The 12,427-nt window shown below is 38.6% G+C and overlaps 1 protein-coding gene across 1 annotated transcript in view; it reads left to right on the forward strand.

The window, feature by feature from the left end:
- Positions 1 to 12,427, forward strand: part of ABCA4 (ATP binding cassette subfamily A member 4) — a 65,295-nt gene that overhangs the window by 38,179 nt on the left and 14,689 nt on the right. The window contains exons 23-36 of the mRNA XM_018072175.2: positions 93 to 280; positions 1,231 to 1,321; positions 1,906 to 2,111; positions 2,540 to 2,588; positions 3,122 to 3,363; positions 3,769 to 3,893; positions 4,580 to 4,678; positions 5,674 to 5,863; positions 8,096 to 8,190; positions 9,113 to 9,145; positions 10,288 to 10,393; positions 10,530 to 10,604; positions 11,087 to 11,256; positions 12,200 to 12,377. Of these exons, the coding sequence (XP_017927664.2) occupies positions 93 to 280; positions 1,231 to 1,321; positions 1,906 to 2,111; positions 2,540 to 2,588; positions 3,122 to 3,363; positions 3,769 to 3,893; positions 4,580 to 4,678; positions 5,674 to 5,863; positions 8,096 to 8,190; positions 9,113 to 9,145; positions 10,288 to 10,393; positions 10,530 to 10,604; positions 11,087 to 11,256; positions 12,200 to 12,377 (1,847 nt within the window). The remainder of the gene's footprint in view (positions 1 to 92; positions 281 to 1,230; positions 1,322 to 1,905; positions 2,112 to 2,539; positions 2,589 to 3,121; positions 3,364 to 3,768; positions 3,894 to 4,579; positions 4,679 to 5,673; positions 5,864 to 8,095; positions 8,191 to 9,112; positions 9,146 to 10,287; positions 10,394 to 10,529; positions 10,605 to 11,086; positions 11,257 to 12,199; positions 12,378 to 12,427) is intronic.

The raw sequence follows: 12,427 nt of genomic DNA on the forward strand, positions 1-12,427 counted from the left end.
TGCAAAGAAAACCCTGCATTAATTGACAAAAAAACTAAGCACAACTTTGAGTTCCAGAGAAAGTCCATGCCTTGAACATTCATTTCTTCTAGGCAGAACCATCATCCTATCAACCCATCATATGGATGAGGCAGACATCCTTGGAGATAGAGTAGCCATCATATCCCAAGGGAAACTCTTCTGCTCAGGCTCTCCTGTATTCCTGAAGAACTACTTTGGCTCTGGCTTCTATCTCACTCTTGTTCGCAAGATGAGAAACACAAGAATTGGAAGGGCTACAGTAAGTATGTATCTCCTTCCCTGCACATGTAATCTCAAAAATACTTGCACTGCACCAAGGTAAAAAGCAATTAGGTGCTGCTTGAGACAGTGTACAAAACAGAAAGCACAGAATCACAGAATGATTTGGGTTGGAAGAAGCCTTAAAAATCATCCAGTTCCAACCCTCCTGCCGTGGGCAGAGTCACCTTCCACTAAACCAGGTTGCTTGAAGCCACATCCAGTCTGGCCTTGAACACTTCCAGGGATGGGGCATCCACAGCTTTTCTAGGCAATCTGTTCCAGTGCCTCCCCATTCTCACAATGAAGAATTTCCTCCTAATATCTATTCTAACCCTATCCCTTTTCAGTTTAAAGCCATTCCCCCTTGTTCTATCGCTACATGCTTGTAAAAAAGTCCTTCTCCATCTCTTTTGTAGCCCCTTTTAAGTGCTGGAAGGTCTCCCTGGAGCCCTCTCTTCTCCAGGCTGAACAATTCTAACTCTGAAGTTGCCTTTGTTCATATACAGGTCTTTCTGATGCTTGCTTTTGCAATACACTGATTTTAAACATTATATAGTTTAAGTAAGTAGCTCAGACACCGGAAGAGTCTACATTTATCCACAGCTAAACCAGCCTCACACAGTTTGACAAGTGGGGTTCTGGGTTCTTTCTGCTGCTAGTAGTGCTTCCACTCTTAGTAGCAACACAGTCTGTATACTCATGGCCCCTGCTAATTGCATTTCCCCAGGCATTTTGTATGCAATTTAGAATGGACGGGTATGATTTGTGCAGGTGGAATTATGTTTTCTGCGTTGCTTAGTCCGGTCTTCAGATGACTTTCAGTCTAGTATGTTCAAGATGTTCTGGATATATTTTTCACTGACTCAAGCTGTTCAAATACTGACAACCCTTACATCCTGTTTTGTGTGTATCTGAAACACTTTCATCTTTTTTCCTTGTCCATGCAAGTCACTTTGTAGCTGTGGATCTGGGTGCTCCTGTTCCTGCTCCAGCTGCGTGCAGAGGGATGAAGAAGGAGCTCCAGAGCTGGAACTGGATGGTAAGAAGTGGGATGGTTCATCATTCCTGCACATAGCTATGTCTTCTGTTATGCTGCAATCTTGTCTGCTTCTCAGCCCTCTTCTTTGGTCCTTGTGTCTAACATTTGTATTGTATTGTAACATGAATTTGATGAGGCTACTCTGTGATTTTGCCCCTTTTTGGTATATATGTGTTCTCAGGCACAGATGATGAAATAGAATTTTGTGTGCTTAGAAGCAAAGTACAGAGTTTTGAACTACTCTGCACCAAAATGTGTAATATGGTAATGAAAACTGAAGCATGTCTAGAGCAAAGGAAACTGATTTTCCCAGAAAAAAAAATTACTTTTCTGCAAAGGAGAAAAACTTAAGTAGATATTCCTGAAAGTTTCATTGTGCTTTATTAACAAATGAAATAGTTTCCTGCTATATAGTTCCAAAGCATTAATAGCAACATAGCCCAGTCTAGTACAGAATTAACTGAGATATCTGTGAGTTACGTAATAAAGCAGTCCCCTTTTACATTGCGCAAACAACAGCTTTTGAAATCATGCTTAGTAGGGTTAAATATTCATTCTATGAACACTGTTTTGACTTTTCACAGGAGATCTAAATGAGCTAGCAGAAGTAATTCACCATCATATTCCAGAAGCAAAATTAATTGAAAGCATTGGTCAGGAACTCATTTACCTTTTGCCCAATAAAAACTTTAAACAGCGATCTTATGCCAGTCTCTTCAGAGAACTAGAGGAAACACTGGATGACCTGGGACTCAGCAGTTTTGGAGTTTCAGACACACCACTTGAAGAGGTAACAGGCAGATGAAAATACTTGCTGATCTTACCATAAACCACCAAAATGTTTACTGAGACAGTTCCTAATCTTAAACACATAAGTCATGATTCCTATTATACCCTTCAAAACCTATTCACATATACTGTGGCACACTCAGAGAATCTTTGAGAAGGGCATAGAGAAAAGATCCAAGCCTTATGTCATTGTAGCCCCGTGGAACATGACTCATTAGCCTGAAATATGTCCTTTTTTTTGTATCTTTGTTCATTCATTTATTTTCTGAGGTATTTCATAAGAGACCTCCGGTTGTATAATAAGTTGAAGTACTGAAAAGGTATCCGAATTTTTTTTATGTTACATTGAAGGATGATGTATGATGTTTTAAAGGTCAGATTATTGCAACTGTTCTTTTCTTTACTGAGGGATATATTTGTCTATGACAGGTTTTCCTAAAAGTCACAACAGAAGCTGACCCTGGAATACAAAAAACAGGTATAGATCCATGAATCTGTATTTGATAGACTTTTCTTGGGACTGTTCTTTATTCTGAACACCCTGTAAAGAGGAGCATCAGAACTTTCAGCCTTTGTGTAGCGTTTTTTGACAAAATAAATTTAGTCAGCAAGTATCTGTTTTTAGGGCCTGGCATGATATCAGAGAAACAAGATTAAGTCAGCAGAAAGACTTGGATTTAGATTAGATGAGGTTCTTAACTATGTAAATAAGAGTGTAGTGTCAAGCACTCAGATGTCAATGATTTTAGTAGTTTTATAAAAAGTACTTTCCTGTCCTTCTTTCCTGTCCATTAGTCCATAAACTACAGACATGATTAACTTGTTGATCCTGCTGAGTAAGAGAAGTGTTAACCTCCTGGTGTCACTAAATACATCCACAGTGAAAACAGTTGTAATAAAACAATCTTGTGATGTGATATGTTGGTAAAATCTGAAGATCATTAAAATATTTGTGGTACTTCATGTATGGAGGATAAAGTGTCTTATCTGCTGCTCCTCACCTTAACCTAGGAGACACTCAAGAAAATGGTTCTACTCTTGGCAAAACACCTACTGAGAACAAACCAGCTGAACAAATCACACTGAAAACTAATGACACTTCTCGAATGCCAGTAGGCAAAGCAGGAGATCAAAATGAAGGCAAAGGGTCACGACAATATAAAGGTTTTCAGCTTGTACATCAGCAGATCAAAGCACTGCTCATCAAACGGTTCCACCGTGCCTCCCGCAGCCACAAGGACTTCCTAGCCCAGGTATTGACTGACTTTTGCTGTTCTTGATTCTTTCCCACAACATTCTCAACACTGTCTTTCCATCAGTGGAAAGCAATAGAGGTACTACAAATGGGTAACAGTGTTCCTAACTGTGTAATTATAATTCCAACTCTTCTGCCTCTTCTATTTTTTTTCTGCCTGGAGACTATCACCTGCACCAAGTTCATGATTCAATCACTAGTAGCCCAACATTTTATTTTTAACATAATACAGTTCTATGACATCCAGAATCTTAAGTGATTGTTGATGTTCAGGAGCTAAACTAGATTAGATCTGTGTGTTCCTGCTGTCCCTCCTTTGTTTACGTATATTATGAGATATGTACAGAATCAATCTACAATGTATATATAATAACCTAATGTGAAATTTTCATGTTCCCTGCAGGTTGTTCTCCCTTCTAGTTTTGTGTTGCTGTCTCTAATACTTACAGTCATTATTCCTCCATTTGGAGAATATCCTGCCTTAACATTACACCCTTGGATCTACGGACAACAGTTTACTTTCTTCAGGTAAGAGGAATCACTTAAAGTACATCTGTCATATATACACCTTTTCCTCCCTAGGATCATGGGGAACCATTTAGGATCATGGGAGATTTAAGATCATTTAGGATCATGGGGCCGTGTCCCATTGGGCTTTTCTCACTCTGTGTGATATAAAAAAAAGATTAACTCCACTGGAATCAGCAGATTTAAAATAGCACAAAATTGATGCAAGTAGAGAAAACAGCTGTTAATGCATCTAACAAATAGGCCTTCAAATACCTTGCTGTCTTTGGTAGTCTCTTCTTCCTACCTGAATTTGTGGTCTCTACACTTATAAAATTACATATCCTGCCTAACAGGAGATCCAGATCTCAGCAAATGAAAATGCAGAATATGTTTTTCATCTTCTGATTACTGACAGTACAGTGCTGAGAGGACAGAAATGAGGATTCAAGCTTTTTTGGAGAATATTGCTATTGGACTATGTCAGAAGTTATGCCTTACTATTAGGAGAAAAGGACCATTGTTTATCCTGTTAACCATTTTGGAAGCTTCTGGGATTTTACATTAAAAAAATAAAACAATTGAATTATCAGCATTTGGAGAGGGGCAGTTGGTTCTGCCATATGACTGTTCTTCTCTAGTTCCTATGCGTATTCCACTATGACAGTTTGAAAAATATTTTATGAAGTCCTATTTTATCCCCTTAGCAATGAACGTCCTGGCAATGAGCAGATGGTCTCCCTTACTCATGCTTTCTTGAATAAACCAGGGTTTGGAAATCGCTGCATGAAGAATCAGCCTCTTCCGTAAGTTGCTAGCTAATTTCTCTTGAACAAGAGCCTAGCAGAGTATTACTAGTAGAATTTGAGTAGTGAAACAAGAATGAATTGACTTGACTTTTCACTGAGCCAACACTTCAGATACGTTGTTGGCAATAATATCTAGTATCAGGTCAAAAGTAACAAACAAACAGCAAGACAATACGGCCACTAGATTAGGAATGATTTGCAGTGCTCAGTGTGACTAACTGGAAACCAGCTCATGTAGGCTTGTATTGAGTTAAGCAACCTTGAAATTTGTCAGTGGGCGCAAATCTTCACAGCTTCCCTGGCACTTTCCATGTGCGAGTCCCTTCAGGTTCCTCCTGTTCCCACTGGTGTGTATGGAAGCAGTAACTTCAGCAATCGCTCAGATTGGGAAGAACCAATAGGATGATTTGAAACTATTCTCACTCTGAAGTGAGGGCAGCATTAGTAGAGCTCTGACTTCAGCTTTTGTTGTTGTACCTGCCTGTGAGTCCTGCTTTGGAGCCATTTGTCACTGGCTTGCTATGCTTTGACATTTGTTCCATTTCTCCTGCCTCTTTCCTAGTCATTATATGCAGCAACTTGATTTTTCTGGCTGTCCTCTCTTTTCCCTTTCCTCTCCTCTACTTGGTACAGCAGGAACAAAGAGAAAACTTTAAAAAGAGAAAAGATGCTACATGAGCAAGGAAAAGGATAGTTTCTTCACAAAGATATGTGTCCAGTGCAGATTTCATGTGTATTAATGGGTCAAACATAATCCCCTTGTTCCTTCAGTGTCCCATCTGCAAGCTAAAGACAATAAACTTGGCAGAGATGTGGGAGGAGATTATATTTTTTCATGTTTACCAAGTACTCTAAAACGCTCTTCTTATTTCTAACTCACAGGATAAGGGCTGAGAGGGGAATGGCTTCTGAGAGCATTGTGATTTTGTGGATATGTGAGTTCTCATGAACTGTTATTTCTGCACAGCTTAAAGCTCTGTTCCTCTACACAGGAACTACCCATGCAATAATATGCCAACTGCCTGGAACACACCTGCTGTTCACCCTAACCTAAGCGGCCTGCTGCTGAACCAAGAGTGGAGCCCCGAGAATCCATCACCTTCCTGCAAGTGCAGCACTCACAAGAAACTCACCATGCTACCAGAATGTCCTGCAGGGGCAGGAGGCCTCCCACCACCACAGGTTGAGTCCTCATGCTATAGATCTTTGTAGAAAAGTTTCATGACAAGTGCTGGAAGAGGGATTATTGTGTAAGTACCTTGCCATGCTAAATATACATGGAAGGAATTGAGTACATTTTTTTAAGGGAGCAAGAATTGCTGGGATTTGGAATTCAGTTTCAGAGGTATTGGAAAAGCTTACCCATTGAAATGAAATTTGATTAATCTTTTCGTCCAAATCACAAACTTTTCATGTAGAAGAAAATCACAAAAATTTTAACGATTTGTTGCATAATCTTTAAAAAATCTTACTTTCTTTTTCCTCAATGCAAATTCTATTTAGAAGATTACCTTTCTTTAAAGAAGGGAAGAGAAGGAGGGAGAAAGAGGAAAGAAAATGAAAAAAATTTCACAATTTTCAAAAACGTGAAGTGGGGTCATCTCATTAAAACGGAAAAATTAATATTCAGTCAGCCCCAAAGTATTATTTTTTTTCTGTGTCTTTCAGTTCCATTTGTAGAAAAAATGTTCTAAGCTGGCAAAATGAATGTTTGTATGCATGTGTGTGGACATGAGTAATTTAATAACCGCTGATGCTTTATGGAGGAGAATAGAGCTACATCCCCACCTGCTCCTATGATCTGAGTAATGCCCTTTATAAAATGTACTTGCTCTTTTCAGGAGCAAAGGAAAATTACAGCCTGTTAGTGTTTACATTTTATAAATGCTTTTCTAAGAAATTCAACAGAAATGCAGCCACTCTCAGAGCAAGAGCTCACTAATTTAATGTCTCACCATGCACACAGCTTGGCTTTAATATTCCTGTTTGCCAGGCTGCACACATTAGCCAAATGGCTAAAATATTTCTAGTTTTTATAGAATCATAGAACCATTAAGTTTAGAAAACAACTCTAAGATCATCAAGTCCAACCATTAACCCAGCAGTGCATCTTCACCACTAAACTATATCCCCAACTGCCACATCTAGACATTTTTTTAAACACTCCAGAGGTGGTCATTACAACACTTTCAGTGTCATGATCTCTTAAAAATACTGACTCAGCTTGCTTTGATCTCGCTATCACTGTTCATAAAACAACAGTTGTTTTAAATATCTGTAGAATTCCTATTTATGAAGAAAAAAAAAATTAATAAAGCGGTTGTATTCTGACTTACAGCATCTCAAGTTATTTCTGATTTCCAAGTAATCCCTGTCCAAGAGACAGAGTTGAATTTTGCTAATCACATGCTAATGTATTTCAGAGAACTTTAGTCTAAAACTTTGATTCCAAGTAAGATGTAAGGGGTTTTATTTTTTTATGGAGATTCTAGTCCTCTAGATGAAATGTGTTTATTATAACATTATCCTGATAATTTCGAAGGATATTATAGTTTTGTATAACTTGTCAGAATGAAACAGTTCACATTCGAGTCTTCAGGGAAGGCACAGTATGTAAATTATTGTGAATTATGTCTAAGCATAGACAACTCATTTAATGAAAGCACTATGAAGATGCCTCCAGTCTTTCTGTCTAGAATCAGCTAGACATCTGTGTCATCTGTGTCATCTGGCACTGTCTCTCTGTGGACAACTGTAGGAACTTCTGGAAAGTTCATTAGACTTCTTTCTAGGACATTATCAGATAATTTCTGGCTGTGAGTTTTGCCCTCTGAAACTGCCCAGGAACCTTTCAAAGTGTATTCTACCTTGGGATAAACTCAGCAAGTGTGAGATCTTGCATTTCACGGTGATCCTGTATTTACAAAAGACTCAACAAATTTGTCATGTGGCTTGATTTTCATTTAAAAAAATGAAAAAAAGAGAGTAATTTTCATTCAAAGTATCTCATGTGCTAGTGAGGGTGAAGTTTTCATATTAATTTTTACCTAAAGCTGCTAAAGTGTAGAAAACTACCTTTTTTTTTTTATTGGGACCTCAGTTTGTTTGAAAAGCTTCCTTTTTTCACACTGAAGAAAAAGTCTTGAGCAACCCTGGCCTGTGTTGCAAATAACAGTTTCAGAGTGAAGTGCAGCTGTTTTGTGTCACGCATCACAAACTTGATTTCTTCTGAAGTCTTAGTAAAGTATGTTTGGGCTAGAAAGTGAATGACCTACTCTCTTTCAGTGATACTACAAACCTGAGCATTTTATCTGAATCAAAGCTACTTTTGCTGTTTTTCTGTCAAACTCTTAGTTAATAGCTTTAGAGACCGTAAAGTTTACTGTGATTGATTAGGTTTTCATTTTTTACCAGAGAGTGCAACGCAGCACAGAAATTCTTCAAGATCTGACCCATAGAAATATTTCAGATTTTCTGGTGAAAACATATCCCACTTTGATAAAAGGAAGGTAGGGATGAATTTCTCTTTATTTTTCATATGCAGTATTTTGTACCTGGCCATGAAACTCGTATTTAATGATAAACATAGCAGCTGATTTGCCACAGTGTTCTGTAGACTTGAGCACCATGTCCATATTTCTAATGTAAGACTAAGAGAGGCTGATTTTAGGTGAGTTAAATATTTTCAGTTATACCCATTTGTGTAATCGGGTGCTCCTTTATAGGCAGACTTGTTTCAATGTTGATGGAAAGCCATGTTGATGGTGACTGTGTTAATGGTGAGAAAAACGGTACCATTGCACAGCATGGTGAACTGCCTTGCAGAAATACTAGTTTGTCTCCCTGAAGAACTATAGGCACACCAACATGACCATCTGCCCAAGTTAATTATCACTTGTTTCCCAGAAGCACTAGAGCAGCCAAGAACAATGTTACATAGATACATCTATCCTACTGATAGCTCCTCCGCTTCCTGACTGTTGTTCATGGTGATTAGCTGTGTGGGGTCCACGACCTATTATTTCTGATTCAGACTTGCTACTTTTTCAATTCCTGGCAGAGTTCTTGAAATTCCCATTATATTAGCTGTGTGCTACTGCCTTTGACTGATTCCTCTTAGCATGTGTCATAATTGCTTTAGGTACATCTTTTAAAATCAATTAATTATGGATTAGGGTGGCCCAGTATATGTTGCTTTAGGAATCTTTCTTGTCTGTGTATGATTGGAGATGATCATGTCAGAAAACAAAACAAAAACCCAAAAACACACTGCAGGGGATGCCAAAAGTCTTGACAACCTGATGACTCAAATTAATAAGAAACACACTGAAGATCTACAAAGTATAGGTATTCAGTTTTCGTTTAAGTATGACAATATCATTGACTTTGGTTTTGTGCATTGAGAGACAGGATTCTCTTTGTCTGTTTCAGCTTGAAGAGTAAATACTGGGTCAATGAGCAAAGGTAAGAAACCAATTCACAGATTAAGGTGGTAAATAAAGGAACAATGTTTAACCAGGGAGCCTCACAATGTTTCTGGAAATGGCCGAGGGGAATTGTGGCAGATAGTGTAGAACAAAGAGATGGCTTCAGTGGGAAATAGGTTGGGGATCAGGAAAGGTCTTATAAAGACAAGGGATTATATTTGTTTGAACTCCCCCAACTAGGATGAAGGCCAGAGGGGCACAATGAACTATCACAGTTCTAGTATCTAAAGGAGTCAAGCTAATGGGAACTGAGTGGTGGAAAGTTACAGTACAGTAGTGCAGAATGTTGTACTGGTACTCTGACACAGCTCTTTCAAAGTGCTGCAGAAGAAATATAAACCTTTCAAAAAAAGGACCTGAAAAGATGAAACCTAGACACCAGCCTATTAAATACAGAAGTAACAACCACAATTCCTCATCCCTGCTCTGTACACGTGCTGTAGTTGTAAACCAGATTCGGCTAGTGCTGCACACTTAGGGAGAGGCATCAGCTAACCCCAGTGTGATGTCTGCACTGCAGATACTAAGCTTAGAAAGATGACTGGTTAGACTGAAGCATATACTTATTTCCTTTTTCATCAGCAGTAGGAGTTCACTTCAAAGACAGCAGCTGGATAACTGGCTTCCTTCACAGAATATCTGCTTATTCATGTGCAAACATTGCTTTATATGGGATTAGACTTCAGTTCATCTTGTGCAATAGTATTTATCATTATGGAGTACTGGCTGGTACCAGCATTGGTGAATACCTGTTCCTCTCACGGCATCTGAAATTTTAACTGAGGACTGCGCTGCCCTCAGTCCTCCATGCTGTCTAAACCATTATATGTCAATTATCTTGATTTTTGCACTGTAGAAATCACTTTCCTACAAATCTTTTATCTAAATAATTTTCTTTGGATGCTGGCATGAATCTCTCAGAAACTTATAGAACTTCTATTATTTGTAAGCCTTGTAAAGACCTAATAGAGCTTGTTAGTAGAAGAGTAGCAATCACTATGCATGAAACACATGATTTATAGAAATTAAACTTGTATTAAGTGGATTTTTAGTGTTTCCATCAATGTACAGTTCTGGGTCTATGGTACAAGTTATTGACGATAATTTTCTCTTTGCTAGATATGGAGGAATTTCTATAGGAGGAAGACTTCCAGTCCTTCATGTCTCTGGAGATCAAGTTGTCAATTTTTTAAGTGATCTTGGCCAAATGATGAATGTTACAGGAGTAAGCAAGATTTTTGGTTTATTTGCTTGGTTGGTTGGTTGTTTTTTGGCCCCTTACTAAAGCATTGTTACAAAGCTGAAAACCTGAAGCATCAGATTTCACCCAGAATGCTGATCTTTAGCCTTTTTTATTTTAGGGACAAACTTCACTGGCTGCTGCTAAAGAATTCCCTAATTTCCTTAAATATATGGAAACTGAAGATAATATTAAGGTATTTTCTGGAAGTAGTCTACTAACTCACAATCTTTCTTGACATAGATTTAAAATTGTGAGAATATTGCTGGTGGCATTCCCAGATGCAAGAAGAGCTGAAATGCTATACTTCAGAAATAACTTGGCATTAACACTGTATCCTATATTATAAGTAATTCTTATTTATAGTATTTCAAATGTGAGATTTTTTTAACTATGTTCTCAGTGCTTCTTGCTGTCCTAAATACTCCAAGTAGTACACTATATTTTAAAATGTGTTTCTATAAAATCCCTCAACAGCAGTTGTCCAATGCTTTTAAAAGCATAGTATGTGAGCTCCTCCTGCAGGACTGTGCCTAGAAACTATGAATTCCTGGTGCTGGATTCGCCCCTGCTGACAATGCCCACCAAAGCAGATAAAAGGCAGCCAAGTTTTCTCCTGCAGCTCAGGGTTATTAGTGAAGGCTTCTTAAATGAATCTGTGCTTTCTGATTCTTTCAGGTGTGGTTTAACAATAAAGGCTGGCATGCTATGGTTAGTTTCCTCAATGTAGCCAATAATGCAATCCTCAGAGCTAACCTGCGGACTGGCCAAGCCCCTGAGGAACATGGGATCACTGCTATAAACCATCCTCTGAACCTCACCAAGGAGCAGCTCTCTGAAGTCACTGTGTAAGTTTGTCTGTGCTCTGCTTCTGGCTTTTACCCCTCCATCTCCTGGCAGCTTGCGACTTCCAGGATACTCACACTCTGAGGAAAAATAGTCCAGGGACAGATTGTGGAGGCCTTTCCCTGAAGTTTTATTCTAAACAAGAATGTATTCCTGTCTCATTATATTCCTGTAAGAGTTCATTCTCATCGCACACAGGAACTATGACCAGTGGTTATACTATTGCATGTTTCTGTTGATTCCCAAGCATGAAGATTCTGAAGTCTTTGTTCATGCTCCAAATCCTATACGTGTACTTGCGAAATAAAATGTGTAATGAAAAATGGAATGAGAAATTGTTCTTAACTGACTTCAGGAAGGCAGAAGTCAACAACCTCTGTTTTGGTACCAAGGACATCACACAGGTAGATTTTCAATGGCATGTTGTAGGGTTGGTGTATTCCATAATCTAAAAGTCATTGTTTCTTGAGAAATACATCCCTAAAAAGACAAGACTTTCCACTCACATCTCCTATTAAGTTCAAAATTCAGTAAAACTGAAAACTGTGCATTATAGCACAGAGACAAAATCTGTGCTTCATCTCACTGTCTTCAACTTAACTTCCTCTTTTCCCAGCTACCAGAGCACTTTGGCTATTGTGCCTTTATGTCTAGTTTGAGATGTCTCATATGGGAAAGGCTGTCAAACTGAGATATATATAGAGAGAGTTACACAGAATGAAGGCAAGTGAAAAATCAGAGAACGGTGCCATATTTGTTAGCTACAGTCTCCAAAACAGCTTGGGAAAATACACTAGCACACTTTGAAGTTGGAGAAGTCTTCTACTTAAAAGTAGCCTTGCTACTTCTAGATCTTAAAACACCCTCCAGATTCCCCAAATGCTCATATAGTGTTGTGTTGCATCCATTCCCTTGCTCACAGTTCCTTCTTGTGCTCTGTTTTAGACTGACCACTTCAGTGGATGCTGTTGTTGCCATCTGTGTGATTTTTGCCATGTCCTTTATACCAGCCAGTTTTGTTTTATACCTGATTCAAGAACGTGTAACAAAAGCCAAGCATCTCCAGTTTGTCAGTGGTGTGAGCCCTGTTATCTACTGGCTAACTAACTTCACGTGGGACATAGTAAGTAACTGCTGGTCTGATTTCACAGCTTGTGATTATCCTAGATGTGC

The sequence above is a fragment of the Manacus vitellinus genome, unplaced genomic scaffold (genome assembly GCF_001715985.3).
Source record: "Manacus vitellinus isolate BGI_N305 unplaced genomic scaffold, ASM171598v3 scaffold_21_pilon, whole genome shotgun sequence".
NCBI classification, from domain to species: domain Eukaryota; kingdom Metazoa; phylum Chordata; class Aves; order Passeriformes; family Pipridae; genus Manacus; species Manacus vitellinus.